The 25,108-nt window shown below is 38.9% G+C and overlaps 1 protein-coding gene and 1 non-coding gene across 2 annotated transcripts in view; both read right to left on the minus strand.

The window, feature by feature from the left end:
• The window catches only part of Ap1g1 (adaptor related protein complex 1 subunit gamma 1), a 96,808-nt gene that overhangs the window by 14,554 nt on the left and 57,146 nt on the right, over positions 1–25,108 (minus strand). The window contains exons 4-16 of the mRNA XM_059264014.1: positions 24,544–24,685; positions 22,941–23,037; positions 21,852–21,928; positions 18,723–18,818; positions 18,218–18,298; positions 17,936–18,034; positions 13,524–13,579; positions 12,332–12,445; positions 8,251–8,391; positions 7,185–7,239; positions 2,059–2,181; positions 888–977; positions 94–221 (exon numbers count right to left, since the gene is read on the minus strand). Coding sequence (XP_059119997.1) covers positions 94–221; positions 888–977; positions 2,059–2,181; positions 7,185–7,239; positions 8,251–8,391; positions 12,332–12,445; positions 13,524–13,579; positions 17,936–18,034; positions 18,218–18,298; positions 18,723–18,818; positions 21,852–21,928; positions 22,941–23,037; positions 24,544–24,685 — 1,299 coding nt within the window. The remainder of the gene's footprint in view (positions 1–93; positions 222–887; positions 978–2,058; positions 2,182–7,184; positions 7,240–8,250; positions 8,392–12,331; positions 12,446–13,523; positions 13,580–17,935; positions 18,035–18,217; positions 18,299–18,722; positions 18,819–21,851; positions 21,929–22,940; positions 23,038–24,543; positions 24,686–25,108) is intronic.
• Positions 11,929–12,014, minus strand: LOC131912144 (small nucleolar RNA SNORD71). Its single transcript, XR_009379550.1, has one exon. It is a non-coding gene; the product is annotated as a small nucleolar RNA SNORD71 (small nucleolar RNA).

Genomic DNA, 25,108 nt, shown 5'->3' on the forward strand with positions numbered 1-25,108 from the left:
AGAAGACACTGCATCAACCTCTGGCCTCTGTAGTGTGCACACACAAACGGAGTTACAGAACAACCCTCTCATTCTACTTCCCTCAATACTCACTTTACAGTACAGGTGAATCGAGTAGAAAGCTTCATAATGGCAGTGAGAGCATACCCTCGTGTCACAGAGGTGGACATATTAGAGATCAGGACACTTTCTAAAATATCCAGCACTTCATCTTCAGTCACCTGGAGAGGAAAACCAAGACGCAGCACGTCACCAATGGAAACTGTAAAGCACGGGAATCAGAGGAGCTGGAGGGGCCGCCTCTCCCACTGCCTGTGCGGAGCTAGTCCACTGCTCTGAGCAGGTTTCAAAGCAACCACTGGCGATTAAGAACAGATTCTATTTTCAGTGACAGAAGGAGAAGAAACATATGAGATGCAAGGAGTTCAAGGCTGTTGCCGGGGGTTGGGATTTAGCACAAGGCCCTGGGTTCGGTCCTCAGCTCCAAAAAAAAAAAAAAAAAAAAAAAAGCTGTTGCTAATATGTTCTCAAAAGTTAATGTCTCAATGAACAAATGGAAACACGAAAACGTGCCTCATAACTGCCCACAGAAACCAGAACCCCATCTGCTACGGAAGAGTGAGACAGGAGTGGTCAGTTCAGTACTGGGGACTGAACCCTGCACTGATCTAGCACTCGATAATCCAACTACACCCCCAAGTCCAACCGCAATGGATTTAAATCCACATAATAATCCAAAAATTTGCCAAAAATGTCTAAACACAGTCTTGATACTACTACTACTGTAAAAAGCTTTCAAGGAATCCATTCCAACTCCCCATTAAACATTACTCCATTGTCAAAAACACAATCTTGTTCCCTCCTTAACCAAGAGTAACAAGAGATACCTGAATAGGCTCTTCCTCTTCACACTGGCCAGACACAAGAAGATCGCCATATTCACCTATACACCATGCAGCCACTTGTACCAACGGTTGCTGCCAAAAGAAAGTCAAGGCCTTCAATCTTCCCAAATGCTTTGTTGTGTGTGTCTCTGTGTAAGCATGCATTTATACATGTACAGGTATACATGTGTGCGTTTGTATATACAATGGCTTAAGTGTATGTGCACGTACATGTGTGAAAGTAAATATGGAGGCCAGAAAAAACCTCTGTGCTTCTCAGATGCTGTCCACCCTTTTTCTAATGTGTGTATGCATGTGAGCACATGTGTGTGTGTGGATGTATGTGTATATGTGTACATGTGTGAGTAGAGGCCTCCATCTCCACCTTTTTCATTAAAGCATGGTCTCTTTACTGAACACAGAGCTCACAAATATGGTAACCAGGCTTGTTTGAGCCTGTTCTGAGGGTCTTGGGACTTGAGCACTAGAATTACAGGTGAACAGGCACACCAACCACGCTCACGCTTCTTCCGCTGGTTCTGGTGACCCCATCTAGACCACTTTTATGTCTTTCATGTTGGTTCTGGTGATACTAACTATAGCTTTCTGGATTTCTGCTTGTACACCAGGGTCAGCCAATTTTTACTTGTTTGTTTTTGAGATAGGATCTCACTGGCTTGGACCTCACCAAGCAGGCTAAGCTGGCTGACTAGCAAACCCCAGGGTTTCTCCTGTCTTCTCCTTACCAGCACTGGGATTATACAAGCCTGTGCTGCCACACTTGCCTTTAAAGGGGCGGGAGGAGGGTCGTACAGAGGTGGGGAGTGGTGGCACATGCCCTTTATAATCCAGCATCCAGGAAACAGAGGCAGGCAGATCTCTATAAATTTGGATACAGCCTGGTCTACACAGCCAGGGATACACAGTGAGATCCTGTCTCAAAAATGTAATAAATAATAATTAAAAATAATAATAATGAACAAGGGTACAAGAGATAAAATTCAGGTCCTCATGCTTGCAAAGTCAAGAAACTTCATTGACCCCAAAAATATTAAATGTAGGTTATATATCATGTAATTATAAAGTTCAAAATAGATTATATGTGGAATGATAGTAACATAAGATTAAAAAAGAGTATTTTTTTCCATGATGTAACAAAAAATGAAGTACTTACTTGAGAATAATCCCCAAGAATTGCCTTGTACAAGCGCTGGACAGTGTATGCATGCATCTCCACACTATTGGTGATTAACTGAATCAAGTTGGGGACCGCATCATCCCGAACATAACTTCCTGCCTAAAAGGAAACAGAAACAATTATCCTAGAACACACCAGCAGCATTGGCAAGTACAGGTAAATGGTTTTACCAATCGCTGGTTTTGGAAAAAGGCCACAAAAATAAATGAATGGACGGACGGACGGACAGACAGACAGACAGACAGATAGGTAGATAGATAGATAGATAAAAGCAGATATGATTATAACTAGATAGATAGATAGATAGATAGATAGATAGATAGATAGATAGATAGATAGATAGATAGATAGATAGATAAAAGCAGATATGATTATAACAGCCAGGTTGATAAACACCTCAACCAAAGCCTAACAAAAAATTGCCATCAAAATCAAAATAGAAAGTTTCAAATTCCTGAGGATGACTTTTTTTTCTACTTAGGTAAAGCTCTGAAATTTTAAAACTTTAAAAGATGCATTCTCTGGGAACAAAATCACCACGTCTGTTTTCCACAACTCCCCAACACTGTTAAAACCCCATGAGCAAGGGGAGCACTCACTCTGGGGGTGCAAGGAAGGGCGCCTGTGCACAGCACCAAAGGTCCAGTCAACCTTCTTCTGTTTTGTTTTCAGTGTTGGGGCAAATATAGGCTTCTCACAAAGGCTAGACAAACATTACCACTAAACGATACCCTAGCATAGCATATCAACTTTTCAAAAATAAGCTTAAAGTATCACACTGTTATTTAAAAACTAGTACTCACTAATATGATCAATAATATAGACCTAGGGATGGGAGATATTTTAATCATTTATGCACTGCCGGGCTGATTTTGGCGTGGCACCTGAGATTAAACAGTCTTATAAATGATAGGCAAGCACTCTACCACTGAGCCTTCTCTCCAGCTGTCATCCTTTTAAACTGTCTATGTAGGATTTTTTGTTTTTGTTTTTGTTTTTTTTGCTTTTTTGGTTTTTGTTTGTTTGGTTGGTTGGTTTTTTGGTTTTTTGAGACAGGGTTTCTCTGTGTAGTTTTGGTGCCTGTCCTGGATCTGCCTCCCAAGTGCTGGGATTAAAGGTGTGCGCCACCACCACTGCCCAGCCTGTCTATGTAGTTTGAATATTTTTGGCCCTCCTAAACTCACCGGAGTGTGACTTTGTTGCCTGCAAGATGTAGAACTCTGAGCTACTTCTCCAGCACCATGTCTGCCTATATGCCACCATGTCCACCATGATGATAATGGACTAAACCTTTGAAAATGTAAGCAATGGGGCTGGAGAGATGGAGAGATGGCTCAGAGGTAAGAGCACTAGCTGCTCTTCCAGAGGTCCTGAGTTCAATTCCCAGCAACCATATAGTGGCTCACAACCATCCGTAATGAGATTTGGTGATCTCTCTGGCCTGCAGGTATACATGCAAGCAGAACACTGGATACATAACAAATAAATATCATATATATATATATATATATATATATATATGAGTTGCCATGGTCCAGCCAAACACCGGGTTGAGCTCCAGGAGTCCAGTCAAATAGAGAGAAGAGGGATTCTATGAGCAAGGGGCATCAAGATCATAATGGGGAAACCTACAGAGACGACCAGGCCAAACTAGTGGGAACCCAGGAACTTTAGACCAACAGCTGTGAAGCCTCCACGGGACTGGACTAGGCCCTCTGCATAAGCGAGACAGTTGTGTAGGGGCCTCCTGACAGTAAGATCAGGATCCATCCTTGTTGCATGAGCTGGCTTTTTGGAGCCCACTACCTATGTTGGGACACCTTGCACAGCCTTGAGGCAGGGGGAAAAGCTTGGACCTGCCTCAACTGAATGTAACAGGCTCTGCTGACTCCCCATGGAGGGCCTTACCTATTGGTTAGAGGGAATGGGGGGTGGTTTGGGGAGGGAGGCTGGAGGGGCAGAAAGAGGGAAGAGGAGGATCTGTGATTGTTATGTAAAATGAATTAAAAAATATTTCTTAATTAAAAAAAAAAGAGTTGCTGTGGTCATAGTGTCTCTTTACAACAATAGAAACCCTAAGACAGTTCTTAAACCTTTTGATGAGGGAGGTTCACAGAAGAGCCTGAGCCCAAGCTCTGTTTCCTAGGCAGGAGACAGGGAAGGAGTGGGGAGCGGGACATATATGACACCAATACCTTAATACCAATACCCTGTCTGCAATGTCCCAATAGGGTGCCTGTCAGTATCTGTGAGAGAGGGGGAGCTGCTGCAAGATCCTAACATTACATTCCTACAGGGCTAAAGAAGAAAAACCACATGGTCATCATGAGAGAGTACAAGTCAGCTAGAAAAGTGACAAGTACAAGCATTTCAAAATATTCTCCTCTAAGAGCTCTGATTTCTCACCAAAACTAGGAATGAGTATTCTAATTCATTGTGATTTTTGTTAAAATGTACTTATTCCTCATTATCAATCACATTTGTCAACTTTAAGTCTTCTATGAAATTAACTTATTAGCAAAACAGAAACTAGCATATCCCAGAAAATTCCCTACAAAAAAAATGTATCTTTCTGTTGCTGTTCTGTTTGTTTAATGGCACCATCTTTTTTGGGATTTTTGTTTTTTGGTCGTCCCCTCCCCCCGCCCCTGCCCCCCCAGGCAGGGTTTCTCCATGTAGTTTTGGTGCCTGTCCTGGAGCTCGCTCTGAAGAGCAGGCTGGCCTTGAACTCACAGAGATTCGCCTGGCTCTGCCTCCTGAGTGCTGAGATTAAAGGCGTGCGCCACCACCAACTGGCTAATGGCAGGATCTTACATTATAGTCTAAGCCAGCCTGAAAATCACTCTGTAGCGCAGGCTGGTGTTGAATTCATGGCAGTCCTTTTCCTTAAGCCTCCTAAGTGCTAAGATTACGGTCATAAGCCACCATGTCCAGTAACAAATGCATCTAAATCATCATAATTTACTGAACTAATTCTCATTTGTGCACTGACAGCTGCTTTCAGTTTGCCTCTAGGATAAAGGAACATTTTTGCATGAACATTTTTGTGCATTTGTCTTTTTCATTTTTCTAAGCTAAAGCCTAAAAATTTGTATCAATACAGCAAAAGGTACAACATAAGCCTTTCACTGCATTCTTTCCTACTGCACTCTGAAAAGATACCACCATTTTATTACACTATCAAGTGAAGAGTGTGGTCTACATCTCTATTGGTTTAACCATTAATTACATTTTTATGCATTTTATGTGTGTGGGTATGGGCTTGCGGGCTGTGGGTGGCATGCATGTGGAGGTAGGGAACAGTTTTTGAGAGTCAGCCCTCTTCTGCCAACATGAGCACTGCAGGGATTGAACTCAGGTGACCAGAATCAATGGCAGCCACCTTTACCTGTTTCTTTTTTAACCAACACTAGAAACTGGGTTTAGAAAGTACAACAGAAGATAAGTGGGTTGGCCAGACCCGTTCTTCCAACTAATTGTAAGGCTAGCCTAACCAACACAGTGAGACCTTGTCTCAAAAACAAAAGGTATGGTAGAAAGAAGGCCTATAAGCAAAAAGAGAAAGTATGAGTACAGGTATAATGGCATATCCCTATAATCACAGGATGGAGGATCAAGAGTTCAAAGTCAGCCTTGGCTGCATAAGCCAGTTCAACTCCAGCCTGAACTACATGAGGACCTGTCTCAAAAAGAGACAGTATCACAGATTAAAAATGGTACTTTGCTGGGGTTGGGGATTTAGCTCAGTGGTAGAGCGCAAGGCCCTGGGTTCGGTCCTCAGCTCTGGGGGGGAAAAATGATACTTTGCTTTTATTTTTCTTACTATTTACTAGTAAGTCTATTTTTCACTTGTTAAATGTTTCCTTCCCTTTTGGTGATCTATTCAAATGCCAATGACTCTGTTCATCAGATTTTCCCATTTTTATTTATGTATTAAAGATAACTAATATACTGTCATGTTACAATGTTTTCCCTACTTAGTTTCTCGATCTGTCAGTTTTTCCCTTTTGCTTTATGAGTTTATAACTTTAATGCTGTCACTAATGAGAATATTTTCCTTTATGGTATCCATCATGACATACAGTATATCTTCTTATTATGTCATCACACTCTACTAACTAGTTTAAAAAGAAAAAAGAAAGAAAGAAAAGAAACCCAATAAGAATGCCCAAGAAAAGACAACATCTAAGACGGAAATTGTAAAGTAAATATAATCATTTCAAACATTTGCAATAACTGATAGAGGATAGAACTCAAAGATCAAGTACTTGCCTAGTGTGGAAAGGAAAAATTCAACTGCAACACCTTCCTATCATATTCAAAATAAAATTCAAACACTTAGGAAGCTTTACAGAATGGCTCCTGCTTACATCTCTCCTTTTACTGGCTTTACTACTTATCTGTCTGGTGCTTTCCACGCAGGCCAAGCGTGCTGCCCCAGGTCTTTGAACTTACCATTCATTCCCTTTGATGAGGACACATTTCCCTGAGGTATATGAATGACTTGCTCCTCCTTCCACAAAGCCCGTTTCTCAAATGTTACCCTCTCTAAAACAGCCCCTGACCACACTAAAAATAACATGTGGTTAGTTGCATTAGGCACACCGGCATCTATCCCTATCTGACATTATTTCACATATTGGAAGGTTAGCCTAGACAACACAATGAAACCTGTATTTGTCAATTTGACACAAACTAGTCACTCAGGAGGAGGGACCTTCAACTGAGGAACTGCCTTCATCAGCTTAGCCTGTGGGCATGTCTGTGAGGCATTTTCTTGATTAATGATTGATGAGCAGGGGTGGGGTGGGAGGGACAAGCTCACTGGGAGTGGCAGCACCCCTGTTCAGGTGGTCCTGGTTTATAAGTAATCTGAGCATGCCAGTAGCACTCCTCTAGCTTCCTGCCTTGGCTTCCTTCTACGATGGACTATAACTTCTAAGCTCCAAACTCTTCTAGTGTTTTATCAAAGCAATACCACAACAGTTACAGTTACATAATTTCCATTCTTCCAGCTGAATACAACCTCCATGACAACAGGGGCTTCATTGCCGCATTTCTAGGTACATTCAGTATATAGTCTGACTTAAAAAGCTACATACCGTTGTCAGGACACGCATAATTGTATCTATATGCCACCGTTTGGAAGGTGCATACCTGAGAAAATAAGGTGAAAAACACTGAAATTAATAAACTGTACTATACCCAGTGACTTTCAAAAACTCTATTTTACAAACTTTTTCAAGTCTTCTAGTTAAATGATTCTATTTGGAGATGTTTCACCATTAAACCTAGCAGAAACCATCATTTATTTCAATGAACAATCAAATATAACCAAACTCACATTTCCCATAATATTACAATAGGAGTAGCTATACTGAAAATATGGAACTTTGCCCCAGTTTCTCAGAAGACAAATCACAGTGTCAGGAAAAAAAGAAAGCAAATTAAGAGGGCTGGGGAGATAGCTCAGTGGTTACAACACTTGCTTCAGAAAGCCAAGAACCGGAGTTAGATCCCCAGGACTCATATAAATACAATGTGGTGGATGTGGCAGCCTCAGGAAGCAGAGACAGGGAAAATCCAGAGCAAGCTTGAGAGACTTAGCCAAATCAGGGAGCTCTGGGTTTGACTAAGAGACTGTCCTCAATGAATAAGCTGGAAGAGCAACTGAGGATGATCCTGGACATCAACGTTGGACCTCCACTTGCACATACCCACACACAAGCAAACATGCATACTGCACACATACCACAAATGGGGAAATGAAGTTTCGTTAGACACTGGTTAAGACCCAAAATGAACCCTAGTTCCTTTAAACTCAGAGTGAGATATTCAGGAATAAGATAAAGAATAGTTACACTACTGCAACTGAGAAGCACTTTGTACTTGAGGTTTTATACATAAATAACTTCAATTCAGACGCTCTTCTGCCTCTTCATAACAGAGCCGAGCTTAAAGAATGGATATAGGAACAAAGTTCACAAAAGTGGAATTTTGTTTGGTCTTAATATATTTCAATATTGGCTACAATCACTTATAATTCAGACCTAGAAAAACACTACATGCCTTAAACATGTCTATAACATATCTTGGTCCGATGTTTTAAAGATGCTTTTAGGAAGTTCCAAAAACCTTCTACCAAGGAAAATAAAAATTAAATCTTACTTTTCTGCAGCAAGGAAGATTCCAGATGCACAATCGGCTTTAAATTCTGGTTCACATGAATCCAGAAAATAAAGTAATTCCTTCATCATGCCTCGGATATTATTTCCATTTACCAGGGCAAAACTCAACTCCATTGCACGTCTTGCAGAGGGGAAAAAAAGCATATTTATGTAACGCATACCCACCAAAAGCACTGACAGATGCATATGTACATAATCTTGTGATTTCAATCTTTACAAGCCAGATAAGCATGAAAATGTATTCATATGCTAGTTCTGATACTGTGTTAACCCAACACCTTTCTCCAGAAATCCTGGAGAGAACCTAGGTGTGGTAGCACATGCCTACAAGTCTAGCTCTTGAAAGTGGAGACAGAAGTATCAGTAGGTCAATGGCATTATCAGCTACAGAGCTAAAAAAAAAGTCAGCCTAGCCAGTGGTGGTGGCCAATGCTTTTAATCCCAGCACTCAGGAAACAGAGGCAGATCTCTGTAAATTCAAGCCAGCTTGGTCCACAGAGCTAGTTCTAGGACAGCGAGGGCTAGACAAAGAAACCCTGTCAGGAAAAACCAAAAAAAAAAAAGTCAGCCTGAGCTACATTGAGACCCTGCCTCACTCACGAATGAATGAATGAATGTATGAATGAATGAATGAAAATGCAGATAGACAGACACACAGACAGGGTGAATAAATAAATAATAAAAAATACCAATACAAACCTAGGAAAAGTCTAGTAACTGTAGTTCATCAGTCTATGTTCTATAAGACTGAAATATATTTTTCAAATATATTTGAAATTCTAAGACTTAAGACTCTCCAAAAGACAGGCAAGAAATTATTACTCAATAATAATGCCTCTTAGCATTGTTTCTTTAAAAACATGACATTTGTTTACCATATTCTTTTTGCACTCTACTTCTGTGTAAATGTAACATAACTGTGCTTACATGAAACAGTCCCATAGGACTGGGATGTAGCCTAGTTATTAGAGTGACTGCCAGTCCTGTTCAAAGCACTGGTTCCATCCTCTGCACTGCAGAAACTGAAGAAAGTGGGCCATGCCTATGCTCCCAGCATTAGGAAGGTAGAGGCAGGAGGTAAGAAATTCAATATCATTTTTACCATAGTGAGTTCAAGACCAGGCTGGGCTACATCAGACACTGCCCACCCCCCAAAAAAGAAGCAAAGGAGGGAGGCACGCATCATTAAAAGTAATAAAAATAAATATTAAAATATACTGATTATGGGGCTAGAGAGATGGTTCAGCCATTAAGAACTGTCCCCACACAGACACATATGAATATATCTAATTTAAAAAAAAAAAAACAGAAATAATCTAGCAGTGGTGGCATATGTCTTTAATCCCAGCACTCAGGAGGCAGAGGCAGGCAGGTCTCTCTGAGTTCCAGACCTGCCTGGTCTACATAGTGAGTTCCAGGACAGCCAGGGCTAGAGAGACCCTGTCTTCAAAAACAACCCCCTCACCAAAAAAAAACCTGCTAGACGTGATAGTGCATGCCTTTGATTCCAACACTCAGGAGGCAGGAGCAGGAGGATCTGTACGAGTTCAAGGATATCCTGGTCCATATAGTGAGTTCCAGGAAGTCAGGGCTACACAGTGAGACCTTACTCCAAAGAATTTTTAAACTAATTAATAAAAATTTTAATGAGAGAATATAGAAGCAAGGCATGATGGTTCATGCCTATAATTCCAGCACTTGAGAGAAAGAGGGCAGGAAGGCCATCACAAGTTAAAGGCCAAGCTGGTCTACATAATGAGTTCCATACCAGCCAGAACTACATAGAGAGAACCACTCCCCAAAACACAAATAGGACACCAACAGATATGCTAATGTAGTAGAAAGCACAGAAGGCCTCAACCCTAAACAAAGAACTAAGAAATACTGAGAGCAGGGAAAAATAGTCTTCTTAGAGAAGAGTACACCAAATGGTTATCCAATACCAAATGGTTATCCCTGAAAAAATAAACATAAATAACATTATACAGACTGACAGGTTACATTTATATATTTAGGAATGTATGTATACACCCACATATATATGCAACAAATTAGAGAAAGAGGCCATAAATGTGAATGAGAGCATATATATACAAGTAATATACAGACTGAGCAGGTTATATGTATATATTTAGGAATGTGTGTATACATATGTATACATATATGTACATGCACACACATATATATGTGACAATAATTAAAAAGAGGCCACAAATTTAAATGAGAGCAAGGAGTACATGGGAGAGGTTGAAGGGAGAAAAAGATGGAAATGAGGCAATTATATTATAATTATATTATAAATATAATTATATTGCATTATAATATCAAAAAATAAAAAAATTTTATAAAGGTATGAAAAACAAACTGGGCAGTGGTGGGGCACGCCTTTAATTCCTGCACTAGGGAGGCAGAGGCAAGCGGATCTTTGTGAGTTCAAGGCCAGCCTGGTCTACAGAGCAAGTTCAGATCAGCCAGAGCTGTTAGTTACATAGAGAAACCTTGTCTCAAAAAACCAACCAACCAAACAAACAAACAAAAACCAAACTAAACAGGAAACTGACCATAAAAAAGGAAAAAAAATTATAAAATAAAGTTCCTATCAAGTTTGGTAATAAAGGCAAAACTAAAAAAGTATAAAATACAAAATTCCATATAAATCTTTTCATGTTTGGTCAAAATGTAAATATTGTTCACAGCCAAAATGATGGCACATGCTTGTAATCTCAGCACTTAGGAGCTGGAGACAATAGAATCACAAGTTGAAGGTCAACCTCAACTATTTGAGACGTGTCTCTGGGCAAAAATATCAGACATATGATGCCTTTCAAAAGTCACAATTAGGTTAAGTACATGATTCCACATTGACCAATACACAGCAGTAGCAATTAAACTCTCAAAGCTATAATCATTCTCATAAAATGTTAAGGTAGCTTTTATACATGAACACAGTTAGTCTTGCACAGGCCTCTGAAGTGGGTGGCCTTCTGCCTGCATCACACAGGAGGCAACCAATGTCCTGGAAGGGTAGGGAAAAGGATCTAGTCTGTGAAGCATAGAGCTGCGATGAGAAACAATCTGGCTGAGTCGCAGCTCTTATTGCTATAGCTTCTGTCAAACACAGGTTTCATTTTTAATCAAAACCCTAAGCTACAGAGAAACAACAAAAATAAGAGTGAGAAAATGGACTTCTATTTCCAGAACTGCCCCTTTCAAGGGCCGAAGTGTAGGGTACATCATCTGATCCCTTGGTGACTATATTTTTACAAGTCTATTAATCAGACATAGGAAGAACTACTTCTCATTGGCTTACTGTGATAAACAACCAAGGAGCCGTAAAACCCTTTGCAAAGCTCTCCTGAAAGCTCATGTTACTAAATCTGGCTCTTACCTGTAAACACTTAGCATGTTTTTCTGTATAAATAAATGTTTGTTTACTGAATAACTACAGAGATCACTTTAAACCTCCTTTGTTTTAGATTTGAACACATATCAAAAGTATATTAAAGCTAACTATAAATCACACAGTTCTTCGAGAGCCACCAGATTCCACTGAACAAAGAAATTTTGTGTCTTTTCAGAGTGTCAACTGCCTGGTGATTGTACTACTCTAAGAAACTCACTTGCCTCCAGGATTCTGGGAGATTAGGTCCTGTGAAAAAGTGCGCTGTCAGCAATTTGAGTTTCAGCACAGTGGTAAGACACTTAGCCGATGGATCACTCCTTCTTTTCATCCCCCAGCACACATAACACAGCACCTCTACCAAGTGAAGTTGGGCCCAACGTATTTGTACCAATTCTTCTACCTCAGAACTGAGAGCTCTTTCAGTGCACACTTCAGTATTTCCCATGGGTCTCTTTAACTGACCGAAACTTCCCTTGCCAATCTTTACTTTAAAAACAAAACCAAACAAACAAAAAAACAGCTCATTTCTAAACACAATGACTAAATCCCTAAATGCCTGACTCAAAACTACCACAATTTATCAAACTGATGGAGGAGACAGATTTATCAAAAAAACCTGTTTCGCTTAACCACACTAGAGAAAGAGTCTCTTTCTTACCTCTTTATTGAGACATCCAGATCTTTTAGACAGTCCACAATTGTGCTTCTGTGCCTCTGTACAGCATTATGATCTGTCTGCACAGTCTTTAACAAAGATGTCAGAGCAACATATCTACAGAAAATAAAGTTTCACAATAACCAAGTTAAAATATAAAACTCAAGATGTTTTCCCTCTGCCTAAATAATAAAGACATCTAATAGATAAGGAAATGTATGCATCTTCAAAGGGTCAAGGTAAACACAGAACTAGTGAATATGGAGTAACATCCGTCAAGGGAGAAGAGCAGAATCTAAATAGTAGTGACAAGTTGGAGAGGCTTTGGATTAGCCTTGCTTTCACAATAACATCCACTTAAACTTCTAAAAGTAACCGACTCAGCTCTTTCTAAATCTTCCAAAGTAAAAAACACAGTAATTATATATGCTTTTTTCACACTGCCTTATCCCAAAGGACAAGAAGAAATTATTTTAATTTTATCATTTGAATGTTTTCTGCTCTTTTTTTTTTTTTACCAGTACCAAAACAGCTTCTATAAAAATTTGAGCCGGGCGGTGGTGGCCCACGCCTTTAATCCCAGCACTCAGGAGGCAGAGGCAGGAGGATCTTTGTGAGTTCGAGGCCAGCCTAGTCTACAGAGCGAGATCCAGGAAAAGGCGCAAAGCTACACAGAGAAACCCTATCTCAAAAAACCAAAAAAAAAAAAAAAAAAAAAAAAAAATTTGAGTTTAAAGCTGGGCATGGTGGTGCACACCTTTAATCTCAGAACTTTTGAGGCAGAGACAGGTTCTAGGCAAACCTGGTCTACAAACTGAGCTCCAATACATCCAGAGCTACACAAAGAAACCCTCAAGCCCCCCACCCCACCCAAAAATCAATTTGAGTTTACGATCCAAAGCCATGGCATTGAGTAGTTGCTACAAAAACCCTGTGGTTCAGAAAGCCTAAAATGTTTACCAATTGGCCCTTGGTAAGATGTTTGTTTTTGCCTTATAAGTTAATGTAAAAATTAAGCGGTAAAGGAAATCCTCAAATTCTTTACAAAACAGCAATTTTAAAACTTAAAATTAGAATTCTGACTTCAAATTCTAGATCATATAATACATAATACACATATAATTTTGAGCAAAATCACTCTGTAAATATTAATTTTTATAATTTGAAGACATGGGAAATTTTTTAGCTGACTTACCTAATATTTTTGTCATTGTTCAATAAGAATCGACCGAGAATATTTATGGCTAGAACCTAAAGAGAAATAGCACAGGTTTTTTGTTTTGTTTTTTAATCTAGAAAAATTACACACTTATATTGTTTTCTAACTCTAAAGAATCAATTTCTAGCTTCTAGGTAGAAGCTGCTTAAAGATGGCAGCTAGTTATCTATAGATTATTAGCAAAAAAAAAAAATTATCTAAAAGCAAATTCTTAAAATCACATTCCATTTCAGGGGCCAGAAAGATGGCTCAACAGATAAAGGTGCCTGCCACCTAGCCTGATGACCTGATTTCAAGTCCCAGATCCCATGTTGGAAGGACAGAACCCATTCCCTCAAACTGTCCTCTGACCACCATATGTACACAATAGTGGATATGTATAGACGCACATGTCCACACACAAAATAAATTCATTCTTTTTAAAAACAACATTCCATTTCAGCGGTAATACTGAAATTACTGGAAGACATAATGAAAATTTATTCTATTTACAGAATGTTACCCTATTCTAGAATGATAGTAAAGTCAACTGAGATCTTGAAACTGAAAGACAAACAAATACTCTACTTGAATAGTTTAACCCTAGAAATTTTTCTGATAAATATAACTGTACAAACTTATACAGAAAGTCTCCTGGAGCAGTATCAGCAAGGAACAAATGATAGGAGACATCCTAGATACCCAAACTAACAGATCTGCTGGATAGATTACTGGTGTGTACAGTGGAGTCCTATGTAGGCATTTCAAGAAAGGCATCTGACAGCGACAAAACTCAAGAGAACCTTGACATTATGCTAAACAAAGACACAAGCAAAGAGACAAATACTATATGGTTGCATTCATATAAGATAATATGATACTGTGAAATAACCTCTGTCATCGACCCATTTCTGGGTCAATGTCTTGGCATACAGCTCCTAAATCTCACATAGCTTTTTTCAAAAGATTTGTTTTTAAAATGTATGTGTGCACTCGACTCCCTGGAGGTAAAGTGCTAGGAATTGAACTCTAGTCCTCTGCAGGAACAGCAATCACTCATTTAGATCTCCACATTTAGATGCTGTGAAGTAACTCTTGATGGACTCCTGCATAGCCTTAGGATGGGACTAGTTTGTCAGAGGAAGCAACCATGTTATTGGAGGGTTGGAGCTTTCAGCCCATTCCCAAGATCCTGGGAAAGGAAAAGTGCTGAGAGTTATAATCATCACCAACGGCCAATGATTTAATCAATCATGCCTACATAATGAGGCCTCCATAAAAAACAAAAGAACAGAGTTCCTAAGAGCTTCTGGGTAGCTAAACACATGACGTTTTCTGAAGGATGGTACATGTGTGGGGAATGTTTCTTACCCCTCTCCATATGTTCTGCCTCCTATGTTTTTGCAATATACTCATCTGTATCCTTTGAGTATCCATTACCATAAACAAGAACAATTAAGTGTAACTCTTAATTCTGTAAGCCACTCTAGGAACCTAGAATTACAGCTAGCTGGTTAAAAATACCAGTCATATAAGTAGCATCTGGTGTGGGAGATAGGCCTGTGGAACTAAAGCCTTCAATCTGTGAGACCCAGGTACAGAATATTTAAACTGAATTACATTAGAGAATACCAACTGGTGATCACTGAAGCTATCACCCCATATCTGGTGTTGGAAGTAAAATATTAAGTGAGTAAGGAAGAGTACCGATTAGAAGGGAAGAAAATAGAACATTTCTTCTTCTCTTCTGCTGAAGCAATGGGACCCAAGCCTTGCACACACTAAGCAAACACTCTACCACTGAGCTGCATCCCCAACCCATTTTGTTGTTTTCTTTCTTTCTGTATCTTTGCAGAGGTATTGAGAAGAATCCAACAAATGGTGGTTTCTAAAGAATGATTTTTCAAAATAAATCCTTTTCTTTAAAAAAAAAAAAAAAAAAAAAAGCAGGGAGAGGAGGGGTTGAAAAAATGGTGCAGAGGTTAAGAGCACTGGCTGCTCTTCCAGAGAACTTGGGTTCAATTCCCAGGACCCAGTGGTGGCTTACAAGCATCTGCAAATCAAGTTCCAGGCATCTGATAACCTCTTCTGGCCTCCGCAGGCACCAGATACACATGTGGTACACAGACATATTTGCAATAGAAACATCCATACACATAAAATAAAATCATTTTAAATAACATTTTAATTAAAAAAGGGGGGATAAGGAACAGAAAAATTTGGGAAGACAAAAAAGCTCTAGACAAAGAAGGCAATATTGACTACTAAGCGATGTAAAAGCACTAAATCCATTACTACATCTTTATATGATTCAAGTGGTAAATTTTGTTACATATGTTCTACCACAACTGGAAACACATATACACACACACAAAACTGGTCTTAATCTATGAATAAGAAAGTTATCTAACAGAGTAGAGAACAATATATATGATGCTGCTCTTGCTTTAAAGGAGAGAAAAAGACCTTGCTCCAAGTTGACCTAGTACATTATTAAGGTGGTAAGTATGTTTCTTTAAAGGCTTTGGATTAGCAATTCTATTATTAACAATTGATTTGGACTGATGAACAAATGGGGAGAATTTATAGGGAGAATTCCACAGAACTTTCATCATTTAATGAGGGGAAAAAATGAAGGAAATAGGAAACTAATATTAGAATATCATCCTAGCAATTATTATACACAAGAACATCTGATGGATACCAAAACTCACTGGCAAAAGCCTGTAAGTACATTTGCACAGGCTCAAAGGGTCTCCTCCCAAAAATTTTAATTACAAAAGTTAAGATAGTAACTTTACAGTACTAAAGAAACCCAGCATATGGGGCTGGAGAAATGGCTCAGCAGTTAATAGCTTGTTGCTCTTGTAGAGGACCTGGGTTCAATCCCTAACACCCACATGATGGCTCACAAATTGTCCATAACTCCATTTCCAGGTGATGTGACACCCTCTTCCAAACTCCGTAGGAACCAGGCATGTACATGGGGCATATCCATACATACAGGCAAAACTCATCCACATAAAAAATAAAATAAATGAATTTTTATAGATAGAACAGGGGTGGAGGAGGCACACCCAGCTGGTATCACACTGGTAAGAAAACTAGTATGTATTACTTTGTATGCTCAGCTGCAAAGGACACATCAAGTCTGTGGAAAAGAATTGCCAAGAAAAGTATAACTTTAATCTATAAAATTATGAAAACATATCAGACAGACTAAATTGAGTTACATTCAACAAAACAACTGGTCAATACTTCTAAAGTGTCAAAATCACAAAAGATAAACAGAGACTGAGAAACTAACAGACCAGGATAAAAAAAAAAAAAAAAGTGACAATTAAATATAACGTGAGCTCATGGATTGGATCCTGTAACAGAAAATAAATACCATGTGGAAACTTGGCGAAATATGAATCAAGTCTAGAATTTATGTAATAGTAGAATGTCAATGTTACTTTCTTGGTCTTCATAAGACGTATACATTTGCAAGATATTATATCAGGAAAAGTTAAATAAAGGGCATAGCACATATAGGAACTCTAAGGCTTCAGGGGCAGGAGACAGCTAAGGAGTTAAGAGCATGTGCTTGCTAGTCTTCCAGAGGATCCAAACGTGGTTCCCAGCACCCACATTAGGCTGCTCACAACCATCTGTAATTCTAGCTCCAGGGAATCCAACACCCTCTTCTGGCTTCCAAAGGCACTGCTCTTACCACAAGCACATGCATATATACACAATTAATTACAAAAAAAAAAAAAAAAAAAAAAAACTTTTTAAAAAATATAAAATTATTTCAAAGTTAAGTGAAACTGGGGGAAAAGAGCTGGATGTGGTGGAGCACATCTATAACCCCAGCACTGGGAGGCTAAGGCAAAAGAATCAAGAAACTGAAGGCAATCTACACTACAGAGGAGTTCCAGGCCAGCTCAGTCTACATCCTACAGCAAGATGCTGTCTGACCACAGACAAAGCATCACAAGAAAGTATTTTCCTCTGGAAGGAGACTTCATGGGCAAATGTGCACGTTATGGAGCTAACATTTCCCTCTCTGCATACTGCTGGGGCGGCCTGAGTCTCTTGCTCTATAGGTATACTCCTTAAATAAATTTACTCAATATTGTACCTCTGACTTGTTTAAATAATGAGGTATAATTCAGGGTGTAGCTCTAATAAAAGCTTATTTTGAAAGGTTTCCTTAACAATAGCATTAGAGCTAACCCTGCCTTAGTTTTCCGAGCTCTACTATTTTCCTCAAGATTAAAGCGTAGAAAACACAGCACTATGCATTGGTACACCAATCCTTCCTAAAGTTCCAAATGGAATCTGTTTCCAAAGTGCTGAAGAAGCCCAATTCAATCACTCTAATTAAAATGTTTAGAAGGAAAAGAAGATTCAAAAAGACTTACTCGCAATCCACTCTCTGATTTAATATCCATGATAGTCAGAACCGTTTCATACAGAATAGCATTCCCTACATTTTTACTAGTCTCTGTATTAGTGGCAACCTGAAAAGACAAAGAGCGCACAAGTGACAAACCACACTTCCAAAAAGTATCTAGTGGCAACAAGACATATTTTGATGACAGTCACTCACTAAGGAGGAAACAGAAACTATTCACCCTAATAATCACATTCTACTCTCTGCTGCACGAAATGAAAATAATATACTCCAAGTTGGATCAACTCACCTGGGCTAATATATCATTCATAGCTTCACTTGAATCATCATCATTTCGTCCTAAAATTCTTAATAACCGCAAAATTCGTACCTAACATGCAAAATACAAAAATGTCAACAAATTATGTCTGACACAAACAAATCTCACTCAGTATGAAATTCAGATAATTCAGATGAAGTTTTAGATCAGAAAGAAGTCACAAGTATTTTAAACACTTTTCAAAAGAATTCATGCACACTTCTACATTAAATTAAGTTGTAAGATAATCCACCTTTCATGGCCCCATATCCTTTAGCTACTTAACTGATAATCAAGTACCTAAGTATCAGATAAATTTTACATTTACATGGTCATTTTATTAATTAAATACAATACTTATTTGGTCTTGGTGCACTTATTAATAGAATTAATAAATTACCAAATTTGTACCCTACATAAACTTAAGATGAAGGAAACATTTTTTTCAGAAGCACTGCATTCAAATGACATTTATCCAAATGTTTTTGAACCTCACCTGCAAAAAGGGGTCACTGATCCCAGAAACATCATGTTCTGGGGAGTATCCGGACATGATGAGGTTCTTTAGAATACGAACTAATTGGGGTACAAGCTGCAGAAAAGAAAGATGCATCAAAACAACAACAGCAACAAAAAGTGAATACCTAAGACTATCTCTTCAATAAGCAGATTCTTTGCTTTAGAATAATGATGCAAGGATCTGAGTCGAAGAAATTTCTTCTGCTACAAATATAGTATTGAAGACGGTTGACTCGGATACTTGGGTGAAAACCCAACAAGTAACATGTGCTTTACCAGGATGAAAACAAGCCAGGTCTTTTTCCTCCAGAGTTCTATTTGTAAAGACACTAGAAATCACAGTGCTCCAAGAGCTTATGGGAACCAGATAAAACAGGCCTATGGGGTATACTGGAACTCTACTGCTAGAGAACTTGAAACTCTTGGGTAGGAAAAAAGTTCCTTTTTATCCATTCTAACAAAGTCATACAAAGCATTAACCAATGATCTTATTAAAATAAAAAGCATACCACACCTCAAATAGAAGGGAAAAAAAAGTCTCTCCCCTGAAGATAGGTTTAGTCATGTATCCCAAAAAGCAACAGGAAATACCAAAGTGACCAACATGAGCCAAATGGAAAAGAGAGATGAAGAAAGCACACCTAAGATACCAAGGCCCTACTCTTTACTCATGTGATGGAATTCTGTCACAATTTCATACCAGCACTCAATTAAGTTTTCTTATCTTACCAAAGAGACTATACATCCCTCATAATCACGAATTCCTTTGTCCTTCCTTCATTAGGTCCACATCAGAGAGACAACTATTACTGTCAATCTAAAGTTACAGATGCTTTCAAATAAATATGAGCACTCACTTCCTTTTTGTTGATCAATTCCTTCATGTTAAACCCCTACTCAAAAATGTCTGCCACAGGTGAATTTTCCCAGGTTCCAAATGAAAACACCAATGAATTAACTAGATGAGCAGCTCTTATTACCTAAAACTAAATAAGGAAGGGTACAAACACTGCATCTTTCTGTAGGACATCTGAAAGAGCCAACTCTACTGCAACTCGTTCTTTTTCCTCCTTGTGTTTATGCTGTTCCCTCTCTACTCCCCAAGCCTAGAAAGGTATTGATATTAAAATAAAATGCCAAGCTACACTCAAGGCATGCACCCAAAACACTCAAAACATTAAGGCCACTTATAAAAAGCAAGAGAACATAATGTGAACTTAAGTTAGCCATAATCCTTTAGAATTTAGTGACTCATTAAATCATCAAAACCAAAATGAATTTGGACAACTCCAAGAATAAGACTAATAAGTCTAAGCTATAGAGATCTGTAAACTGTAAATAAAGTCTCAGTAAATCTGTTGACTGTGGTGTGAAGATAAACAGCTCGCCTTTCACACTACCCACAGTCTTTTGTGTACATACAACCCTAATCACTTTTTAAAATCTGGTTTAGTTCTTGGAGAAGTCCTTTTTCCCTGGGCTACTAAATTCAGAAATTGTTGTACTTGCTGCCAAGGCCAGTACATTGCATAAGACTGTCCTGGGACAGAAAGCACAGGTCTAAGTATTCAGCATACAAGTTCTCGGAACCCAGCTTCATTTTTCAGACAGAAATGCCAAGTTGCTAAAAGTGATGACAGGACAAATAACAGAGGGTGAGAGAGGGGAAGCTGCAGCCATGAAAGTCAGTTGGTGCCGGGTACTCCACCTCTAAATCCTTTCAATATCCCAAAGCTTCTCGGATTAAGTCCCAGGAGAGGGGAATAAAAGCTCTAAGTCTGAACTGAGAGCTCAGAAGTACGCGGAGCTTTTCCAAGTATGAGCTGCCCACAGATGGCTCTAAACTGTCTACTTCAAAAAGAAGCAGTGTTTTGTGTAAAGGCTCCAGACAGACCCGGAATGGCCATGAGCAAAGTCTCTCCCAGGAAGATGAAGGTAAGATACAGGAGGAGGATTACAACTCAGGGAAGGCTGCAACTGAAATCCAAGGCTGACTTTGGAGTCAGGAGTTTAAGTGACAAGACAGAAACTGGACCAGGAAGTTAGCCAAAAAATGCTCAAACAAATAATTCACAGTATTAAGCACAGCTTCAGCATTAGTATAGTTTAAAAGGCACACTTGTGGATGGACACACAAAAGCTACTAAGACCTAAAGCCAGCATGCACCATCTAGAAATAGGGTTAATTCTTACCTTTTCATTCTAACATACAGCAGGATTCCAAACAGACAACAGGAACAAAACATACAAAGCAAGCATTAGGGACAGATACGGGTCTCATACTATTTTACATTAATTTAATCAAGACATGAACATCTAAGGGAGAGTGAGGCCAAAAAAAAAAAAAGCTGTCAATAGATCGAATACAAAATGAACTCTTTGTGGAGTGCTCAGCAACCTTCTCTATGGAAATCATTACATGTAACTATACAAAGAACAGTAACCTTCTCACTAAGTAAAGGGAGAAATAAAACTGCCTACTTTAAAATGCTATGAAAAATGGGGTGCACGCCTTTAATCCCACCTCTTGGGAGGAAGAAGCAGGCGAATCTCTGAGTTTGAGCCCGCCTGGTCTATAGAGCAAGTTCCAGGACAGCCTAGGCTACATACGAAACCCTGTCTCAGGAAAAAAAAAGAGGGGGAGGGCTTAAAAAAGGTATGGCTATCACAGGACTCAATGACCTCAAGTGAACACTGTAATAAAGTAACAAAAGTAAAAATTCTGTTTGTTGTTTTCACCTTAATAAAGAAATATTACCTGTCTTTTAAAAAAAAAATCCTGTTTGTAATTTGACCTCAGGTTACATTTCCTGGCTCACTGTGAAAGCAGCAGATAAAACACGTGAGCAGTTTGTCTGCCAACAACAAGGAAAGACTTCTATTCTGAAAGGAAAAACACTATACTAGTGCCAGCCCTTATTTGCCTAAATCTGGCTCCCAGCCCTACCACACAGCAGGGCTAGTCAAATCCTTTACTCAGCTTCACAGCTTGCTTTCAAAAGAAAATCCTAAGTGGAAAAAAAAAAACCCAAAAAACAAAAACATGTACTTTTCAGGAAAATCATCTTTCAATCAACAAAGGCTAAGGCACACAGAAGGCACCTACCTTTCTGAAATGTGCGAGCATGTCTGGGCTCCGCTCACACATCTCTGTGAGGAGGACTACAGACGTGTGGAGGACACCTGAAAAAAAGGCCAAAGGGAAGCAAAAATGAGGGCCTACTCAGCTCCAGAGAACAAGGCTTCACTCCAGAAGGAGACTTGCTACTCCTGCTTTTCAATCCCCCCAGAATCAAAGCACTGTGAAAGAGTACTCAGCAGGAGCTGCTGCTTCCCAACAGTTAAAATGCCAAGAACAAGTCTGTCCATCTAGAACACCCACGCTCTGTTAGTGTAAACTAGACCTTTCCTTCTCCATGCTTATGTAATACACTACTAGCGACAATGACAGATAATCCTAGACAAAAAACCTTAGTAAGATACTAAATTCTCAGATAAAATGGATCAAAACACAAAGAACAAGTAAATTTGTTTGTCCCAAAGTCAGTAAAAAGAATCTCTAAAGACTTTTCACTAAGTAATAAATGACAGACCTACCTAAACCTTCATGTGTTCAACACTTGTTTTGAGCATCCCAGGCACAGCACAGATTTAAACTAATTTAAATTTGGTTTAAATTAATCAAATTAAATCTATTGTATCATTTTTTTCCTCTTAGTATTTAGGACATAAAACTTTACTTGGAACTCATTTCATTGACTTCAAGATAAGAACAAAAAGTTTGAGGGAGAAAAAAACCTAGTCACAATCCATTTCATTCCTCTCAAGCTTTCTATAAAGATATCTGAATGCACACTACAGATTCCGGTTAGAAATAACTCACCGGAATTCTTGCTAATCTTATACTCCTAGCACATGATAGCAAAAAAAAAAATTGTTTTTTTGTTGTAAAATAGCCAAGAAATCAGAGGGCTTTTACATGAAAATTGAAAATATGATCTTTTGTACATCATACTGAACATTAATAACCTAAGACAGGACCAGAACTGAAAGGTAGGTTTACTATGAAGAAATCATTGAACTATAAAGCTAGGCTCTGGCAGGCAAGCCCTATCTATGGTAACTGTACAGCCCTGAGACACAAGGCTGACCCTTCCTTTCTTGGAACTTTATGAGTTCATCCAAATCACATTACCATGGTTCTTCTCATTCAATAAATTTTTTGTTGCTGGTAAAAACATCTCCATAAGTTCAGGAACCTTCCTGATGACATGAACAGCACACAGTGCTGCCTATAAAAACAAAAATAAAAGGACAAAACATTTTATTTCAAGTAAGCCAGGGCAACCAAACTTATAAAAGAACTTCACCAACTAATTCATCTACGAGAAAAATTAAGAGGCTGGACAATGGGATTTATTATTTATGAACTGCCTGGGGCTTTCCAGTACATACTAGTGAATTAATGAGAAACTTTAAGCTCACCCATCTCTTTGTTCACATATTGCCAGACACCAGGGGGAAATGCTTTCAATTAGATAATAGTTAATAGGAATTTATCACACAAGTTAAATGTAAGTGGAATTCTGGGGAACTGAAAAACAGACAAGGGCTTCCATCTCTGATAATCATTCCTGAGTCAGATGATCAATACATCCAACAGTGTCATATAACGTAAAGACTCCTATAAACGCAATGCTAAGTTTAACAGTATCTATCCTGCCCTCAATTGACTCAAGTCAAGAAAGTCACTTAGGGGATAGAGAGTACAGCTCAGTGTCAATTGGGCTTAATTCCCAGTAAAAAGAAGGAAGGAAAGGGGAGAGGAAGGGAGGGAAGGTTGGTTAGCAAAATGTATTAACTAGTTTCTACTAAAAAAAAGACAATCTTACTAATCTGCCCACCGGGAAAAACAGGAGAGGTGGAGACTGTGGTGATCCCTCAAAGTAACTGCAGCTATTACTTGAGTCAAATGCAACAACAGCTTAGAAAGACTGGTTAGGGAAGATTCCTGCTCATTCCTCTCCATTTTATGGGGAGGAATTCAAATCTGAAGGAATGGTTTATTTAATGCAATATTGTGCATTCTAATAAGAGTAGCTTCCAGAATACTGAACAGGACACTGGCACATACACTAAGGAAATCTGTTTGTATGCATCATTAACAATATACATCCTAAAAACAGTCCTATATAAGCTTCTTTTTCTCACACCAATAACAGATTCAGTAAATGCCAACGAGATGATAGTTTATGCTCCTTTCTTGGACATATACATTCTGTGTTTTCTCTACCACAGTCTTAGGATTGAAGCAAAATTTTTAACTCAATAAAAAGCTTTTTTAGAAACAAGCAAAAGCAAGGTTAGGAGAATAAGATCACTCTCTTTGCCGTTACTATCCCAATCAGGCACATCGATTTTAGAAAGTGGTCTCTCCATCATAGCTATCTAGGCCCAGTGGAACTGTCCTTTTAGAGATACAAAGGCATGAGTATGAAGACATGAGCACATGTGCCAGTTATTAGTACAAAGTCAATGAAAAACTGTTCAATATCATAATTTTGATACGTGAAATAATTTACAAAGTACTCAGATATGCCACTGAGGACATAGTTTGTCTATGAATTATTTCTTTACAAAAAAGGAATCAAAATTCATGTATAATTCTTTTAAATATATTTACTGAAAAAAGAAAAAATATTTTAATTCCATCTAAGTTTTCAAAAACAAGTATTCTGCCTTCTCATTTCCATAATACTACCTAATCCAGACAGACATTTGACTTACTGCAAAGTTACCTTTTTTCTTAAGTAAGAGTTGGAGGTTTTCAGAAGCTTCTCTACCTCTCCTGCAAGATCTCTGCACATCTCTGAGGAGCCCATGCAGCCGAGGGTACAGAGTGCTAGCCCCTGTACGAACTGCGTGCTATGATTAAGATCACTGCAAGAGAAAGAAAGGGAAGTAGGAACAAACACACTCAGCCTTCCCAAAGCAGCTGCCAACCTAACTGCAAGTCTCAAGATTACTCCACTAATAACAAAGCAAACCGCAGGGGCTGGGGAGACAGCTTAGCACAAGATGCTTGCCTTGCAAACTTAAGGAATGAATGAATATAGGTCCCTAGAACTCTGCAAGCTAGACTCAGTAGACACCGGGGCCCTATGGCCAGATAGGCAGTGGAGACAAAGATCTCCAGAAGCTCTGCAGGACTGCTAGCCTAGGATGTGTAATAGGACAAGAGATCCTGTCTCAAACAAGGTAGAAGACAGACTGACACCTACGGCTACACAAGTACTATGGCACACGTGTACATGTACACGTACACACACACACACACACACACACACACACACACACACACAC

This window comes from Peromyscus eremicus, chromosome 5 (assembly GCF_949786415.1).
Source record: "Peromyscus eremicus chromosome 5, PerEre_H2_v1, whole genome shotgun sequence".
NCBI classification, from domain to species: Eukaryota; Metazoa; Chordata; class Mammalia; order Rodentia; family Cricetidae; genus Peromyscus; species Peromyscus eremicus.